General features: G+C 59.4%; 1 protein-coding gene across 1 annotated transcript in view; it reads right to left on the bottom strand.

Annotated features, from left to right (window-relative positions):
* CCDC69 (coiled-coil domain containing 69) overlaps nt 1-6,558 on the bottom strand; it is a 14,261-nt gene that overhangs the window by 465 nt on the left and 7,238 nt on the right. Inside the window, exons 2-6 of the mRNA XM_035891012.1 lie at nt 1,826-1,895; nt 1,268-1,431; nt 957-1,032; nt 691-764; nt 334-456 (exon numbers count right to left, since the gene is read on the bottom strand). Of these exons, the coding sequence (XP_035746905.1) occupies nt 334-456; nt 691-764; nt 957-1,032; nt 1,268-1,431; nt 1,826-1,895 (507 nt within the window). The remainder of the gene's footprint in view (nt 1-333; nt 457-690; nt 765-956; nt 1,033-1,267; nt 1,432-1,825; nt 1,896-6,558) is intronic.

The raw sequence follows: 6,558 nt of genomic DNA, 5'->3' as shown, positions 1-6,558 counted from the left end.
GCACAGGGGGTGGGGCAGCTGCAGCGGGGTGGGCACTCGGGGCATCTGCCGTGTTTCCCCTCCACGCAGGATCCCAGCGGGCCAGTGCTCTCAGCTGGGTCCTGCATGGCCCAGGATGGGTTCGTACCCACAGGGCACCACGTTTCGCCCATCGCTTGTGTTCAAGGGACCCTAACAGCCCATGCACCTCCCGGGGATGGGGCTTTGCTTCCCCCTTTAGCTGTCCTGTGCCCCTCCCTGGCTCCAGACCCCTGCTCTCAGGTTCCCTCAGAGAAGCACCTCTGGCTTTGGGCCAGAACCCCAGAGCAGGTCCCCTCCCTGACACCCTTCCACCAGTCTTGCATCTCCCTGTACCTGGATGTGCTTCTTGTAGTCTGTGCTCAAGAGTGATGCCTCTACCCGCTTCATCCTCTCCTGGAAGGACTTCAGCTGGGAATTCAGCACCTGGATCGTCTCCTAGGGCAGCCGGGGAAGAAGCAGGATGGGAGGTGTCTGGGATTTCTTCCTGAGCAGGGGCACTGCTAGGCTACAGCACTCCCATAACCGCAGGGCTGGAGGAGCCTGCGTGGTCCCCGGGCACACCAGGGACCGAGGTGGCCACTGAGGAGCTCAGGGTGCCTTGGCAGAGCCAGCAGATGCTCCTCAAGCCCTTCCCAAGCACCCTCTCCCCAGGTATTTCTCCATGGGTACCTGTAAGGCTGCCTGGGACCTGTGGTGGGACTCTGCCAGCAGCAGCTTCTCCTGCTCATGCGCTCTCTGCAGCTCTGCAAGGGTGGACGTGAACTGAGCATCACCGGTGCGGGGACACTGGGCCAGCAAACCCCACCTGAGCCCCACAGTGCTGCAGAGCAGGAGGGGCAGCATCCCCACGACCCTGCAGGGAGCTGGAGGGGCACCGGCAGGGTGGGGGGAGTGGGCAGGGTGGCTGCAGGGAGCCCTGCTGTCCTGGCACGCACCTTGCAGGGTCTCTGTGTGCTCCCTCCTCAGGGCATCAAACCGCTCCTCCAGATCCAGGCATTTTCCCTTTTCCACCTGGGAGGCAGGGAGATGAGGATCCCTACGTGTCTGACTCGGTGTAAGGGATGCTCTGGCATCCTCATTGCCAGACCCGCACTGCTCCAGGCTTCCTAACCCCTTCCTTCTCCCAAAAATGGGAGAGCCCAGCCCAGCGCATGGCAGGTCTGTGATCGCTGCCTGGGAAGCCCTGGCTGGCCACATGCGCCCTGCCCGGCCGCTGCCCCCAGCAGCATTCGCCTTTTCGACTGACCTGGATGTTAACGTCCTGGGTGATTCTCGCGGTCCCTGCCCGGCCAGCATCCCGCAGGTGCTCCTCCTCCTCCTCCTGGCCTTGGAGGAGCCTCCTGCTCTCCGTTGGCTCCTCTCCGGGTGCTGCCTTCTCCTTCCCATCCTCAGGCAACAGGGCAGCACTGGCTATACCTCCCCCCATCTCACTGGTGCAAATTAGCACTAATTGGGATGGCTCTGGCAGGCTCAGCGAGGACAGGGCTTGTTAGGTCTGGGGACCACCTGTCTGCCCGAGAGGACGGGACGCCATCCCCACCACATCTGCCCGCCTGCACCGGCGCCCTGTGGAAGCTGCAGCCATCCTCCCCATCATAGAATCATAGAATGTTTTGGGTTGGAAGGGACCCCTAGAGGTCATCTAGTCCAACCCCACCGCAGTGAGCAGGGACACTGCTAACTAGATCAGGTCCTTCCTGGCCCCAGCACAGGCTGGCTGTCCTGGGGTCTGTCCTACTGCTTTCTTAATGTCACATTGAGAAAGCACAGCGGGGCACGGGGGAGACATGTATTTTCTTCTCACCATTCTCTGCCTTCAAGGCGGTGAGCTCCTGGGAAGCCGGTCCCCTCTGCTGCTGGGCTGTTAGCTGTCTCTGGCAGAGAGAGAGGGGGTTGGAGCAGGGGGGGACAAAGGGTGGCAGAGGACATCCTGCAGCCAGGCACCCTGTGCTCTGCCAGCCCTGAGCTCGTGCTGTTTCCCTGTGTCCTGGCCACTTTGCCACATGGCATTGCCAGCCACCAGCTGGAAAACCTGGGGGATGCTCACAAACCCCCCAACATGGTGCTGGTGCAAAATAGGCTCTGGCAGCAAAATACTTAGTGGGGGAGAGCAGGCAGCACTTGGCAGGGCTCTGGCTGTGGCAATTCCTTGCCACCCTCCGTGTGCCCCGTCCTGGGGTGCCCAGGGTGAGCCTGGTCCCTGGTCCCTTGCAGCACCCCAAACACACCCCTCTGCCTGTGCTTTACACAGCTGGGCTTTGACACAGAAGCGACAACTGAAAAATAACCATAAATCAGAGGTGATGCTGACCCTGTGCAGGGCTGGCAGCAGGCGAGGGCTGGCAGCATCGTAAGCAATGACCTCAGGAGCACAGGAATGTGCCGCTCGGCCCCGCGCGCTCCCGCACGCTCCCACTGCTGCCGCGGGGCTGATATAACCCAGAGCCGGGAGCTGCCTTCAGCAACACAGCTCCGCGGGATGTCTTCCAGCCCTGCATGGGTTTAATTTAGTCACTTAGAGGGGAGGAGGAGAGAGAAGGGGAAAAAAAAAAAAAAAAAAATGTATGGATATATTTTTATCTGTTGCTGAAAGACAGAAGCAAAGCTTGCCTGCTCTCACAGCTCAGCCTCCCCGGTGCGGGGCAAATCTTGCCCCTGATGCCCATCACCAGGTCCTGCTTCTGGGCAGGGGTGCAGATGCACCGTGGGTGAGGGAATCCACCTGCAGACACATTGCTGCTCTCCAGCTCCAGCCAAAGTCACCCCTAAAAACACCGGTCTCTAGCGAAACTAGCCCTGCAGCCCATGGGGTGCTGGGGACCCCGCTGTGCCGGCTGCACCCCAGCTTGGCCCCGCTGTCACAGCGGCGTGGCCAAACACAGACCAGATTAGGGAGCCTGGCTTGGGAAAAAAAGTGAGGCGAAGCAAACAGGCGGCCCTGCCTCCGCCTCCCCTGCAGCCCCCCTTCTGAAGCTGGGGGGAAGCGCAGTTGCCAGAGAGAGCAGGAAAACTCGGAGCCTCTGGGAAGCCACGGCTTTATCTTCCCTTCTATGGCGCGAGCGGCCGCGGCGTTGAACGCGGCCCAGGCAGCGGGGCGAGGAGGCACCAGGGATTCACAGGGTTTGCTCTTGTCACCGACACGGCTCGCCCTGCAGATGAGGGGTGCCCTGGGATGCACCCCTGCCTGCAAAGTGTCCCCAGGGTCCCCAGCCTGCCTCCCCCGCACCCATCTCATGCTGATGTGTATCTCCCTGCTATTTAATGTACCCCGTGTCCTGTGCCGGCTTTTGAAGCCCAGTGGCGGGTGGGTGGATGAGACAGTTGGGGCTCTGCAAGCCCGGGGGCATCACAGGAGTCTCCAAAGCCCCCCCTCCGACCCAGTTTTACTGCAACAAAGCAAAGGCTGTGCGAGGGGACTGTCCTGCCATGACGGGGTCACACAGTCCCCAAAGCTTTTGGATGATCTGAGCCTTGCTGGGAGCAGGATGCTGGTACCTTCTCCAGGTGAGACCCCCAAACCTCACCTCCCCAAACCAAACTGCCACTGCTGCATGCATCCTGCTCGCTGGCAAAGGCGATGCCCAAGGACAGAGAGCCCAGGGCTGGTCACCCCTGATCACCCCCATAGCATGGGCAATGTCTCCAGCACAGATCCAGGGCACTTTCACCTCTCCCCCATGCCCCAAACCCAGTGGGATAGGGCCTCAGAGCCCCTCAGATGCTCAAGGAGGACAGCTTGAGACGACTGCCCTGAACTCAGAAATGGCTAAAGGGAGCAAGAGGTACGTCAGCATCAGTAGACGAATCTACATACCTGTCCTGCGGCTACGAGCCAGGCACCCTTCCTACCTCCAGGAGCAATTAAAATCGTGTCTGGAGTGAATTTTACTCCTAAGCACTCAGTTGTCCTTTGGGGTGAGAGCTCCACCGCCAAAGCCAGGGAGAAAAGCAAAACATGGCTGAAAACTAAGTGAAATATAGAGGCACCTTCTGCTGCAGCTTCCAGAGCGGTCTGCGGCACCCGGGTCTCTCGTATCACCCGGTGCATTTTGGAGAGCTGGAAGGCAGTCCTGGTATCTGCTGTGTGTGAAAGGAGCAGGCTGGGAGCTGCTCCAGCTGGAACGGCTTTGGCCCAGGGAAGACGCAGCCTGAAACGCCCCGCAGGTGCAGGCCATCGCAGCGCTGCTTATCGTGTCAGGTCTCAGCATGGAAACCTCTAGCGTTGGCTTTGAGGAGGCGCATGCCAAAAAATACCTTCTAGATATTAAAAAAAAAAAAGTATCCACGTTCTTAGAACTAAGTATTTCTAATGGTCTGGAGCAAAACTGTTTATGGATGGATTAGTCGGGATTTCCAGCAGAACCTGAGGCACCTTGAAAGGTGCCAGCGGTGGGGAGCACCCATGAAGAGGCAGCCGGCACGGTGCAGGCAGCTGCAGCCTCTGCTCCAGCTTTTAGCGTGAGGTGGGGTTTTGTGCTGTATTTTGTGCTGTATTTTTCTTCCTCTTTTCCTGTTTTACAAGTATGTTAAGCAATCAAACCACGCAAGGTTACCGTCAGCAAACGAAATCACAAAGAGGCAGGAAACAAGCATTTAAATCCTGACGCTGCTCCTGGGGACAAGGCTTTGCTTTGTGGCTGTGCAGAAGGGGGCCAGGATTTGGCCCATGACCCTAAAAACCTCCCCGGGACCTGCGGCAGATGCTCAGTGCTGCCAGAGCAACGCTGGCATGGGGCCGTGGGACCTGTCTTTGCCGCTGTTTTTCCTCCGGCGACGGTTGTGTTATAAGATGGCTATCAGCTCTCGTACAGTCAGATCCGTGCCGCAGACCGTGTGCAAACCCTTCGCGCCGTTGACAGCCCCGAGTTTTGCGTCCTGACCTTTCTCTGGCTCCTGCTGCTACATATAGTTCCTGTATCCCCAAAAATAAATTCACCCCAGCCCTGGAAGCTGGCCAAGCCTCAGCCCTGATCTTTCGGGAAAGCATCTTGGCCATCTCACGCTGGGAGCACAACCAAAGGGCGAGTGGTGACCACGAGCGGTCACGCGTGGGTGGATGGAGCTGGAGGCGAAGGGGCCCCTGGGGACAGTGCCCGCAGCTCGGGGCCGGGCTCCGGCCGTGGCACCTGCACCAGTGCCCGCTTATCGCCCCGCAGACCGGTGATGGGAAGGACGAGGCTGCCAAGCCGCCTCCCCCAGGGCACGCAGCGGAGCCTGGTATGCTGTCCGCCCACCGGCCCCAGCCCAGCACAGGCTCCCCAAGGTCACCTCCAACCTGGGACCGGCCCCAAATGCCTCCGCAGCCCCCAGCCCCATAGCAGCCCCCAGCCCTGTGACGAGCACCCAGGGTCTGCCAGGGCTCGCCCCTGGGGTTTGAGGGCTCTCCTATCCCCAGGCAACTTCAAGGGACCAGCTAAGCATGTCCACCCAGCAGCAACAGGAGGGTGAAGGTCTCCCACCCCATCTTTTGGTACCCTGGACATGAGAATGTGGGCAGGAGCAGCTCAATGCCTGCCCTTACCACTTTTTGCCATAAAGGGGATTTTCGGTGCTGCTTTCGGGATTAACTTGCCTCTTAGTCACAGCAACAGGGCTGTTTTATGGGGCCCAGATTGCGGTGAGCAGCACCGCAAGGCTGAGCAGAAGAGCTCAAGAGTGGGCAAGCGCAGGAAGGGAGGCATCTGCAGGCTAATGACTTAAATTTCCGCATTTCGGTAAACATGTGGCGCTCAACACCTGGGGCCTTGGGGCTGCTGTTTCTCCCTGTCCCATGGCTCTTCTTGTGAGCTCTCAGAGTCACAAATCAGCCCAGTGTCCGATCTTATGCCATAGAAAAATGTGGGGGTGGTTTTCCATGATACGGAGAAGCAGCCAAGCCTGCAAGTGCTGCAAATAAAGGCACTTGCTGGCTCTGGGGCTGTGCAAGCTCCGCGCCTGCTCCCCCCACACGTCCCAGCAGCGCGGGTTGTGCTTCAGCTGCGTGGTCCTGGGTGGCCGAGCTCTCACAGCTGCCTCTGCAAAGGCACTGCAGGGCCTTTCCGACTTTCCTCCTGCCCCTGCCACCCTCCAGCAACCACAAACCACCGACACCAGTACGCACAGCACATCCAACTTCACAAACAAGTCCTGAGGCCGTTGGTGGGGTGCTAAAGCAGCATGAGCATGTCAAAAAATACTAATTATTAGCAGCAGATAATTTCTAGACCTTGCAGAGGAGCTCTTCAGTGCGGAGCAATGCACTGAGATCTGCTGGGGACTCAGAGCGTTCCCCTGCAGAAGTGTCGCCTTTGGCACAAGCAGGGACCCGGCACAAGGAAGGACAGAAATTTTAGGACAAGGGAGGATGCTGTGGGAGGATGGCAGAGGCCTAAGCTGGGGGAACCTATCCCTGTCCTATATGGGACCAGCATTTCCAACAGCCATTGTCACCCCAGATGCTGCACCCCCTTTAGTACGGGCTTCCCCGTGTCGTGGGTGGGGGGAGAGCCGGGAGGGGTGCAGGAGGGCGCAGCAGGGCCGGTGGCTGCCAGCTCCCGC

The sequence above is a fragment of the Egretta garzetta genome, unplaced genomic scaffold (genome assembly GCF_000687185.1).
Source record: "Egretta garzetta isolate BGI_Z169 unplaced genomic scaffold, ASM68718v1 scaffold270, whole genome shotgun sequence".
In the NCBI taxonomy this organism is placed as follows: domain Eukaryota; kingdom Metazoa; phylum Chordata; class Aves; order Pelecaniformes; family Ardeidae; genus Egretta; species Egretta garzetta.
Note: the sequence above shows the minus strand (reverse complement) of the source record. Positions and strands in the feature narration are given on the sequence as shown.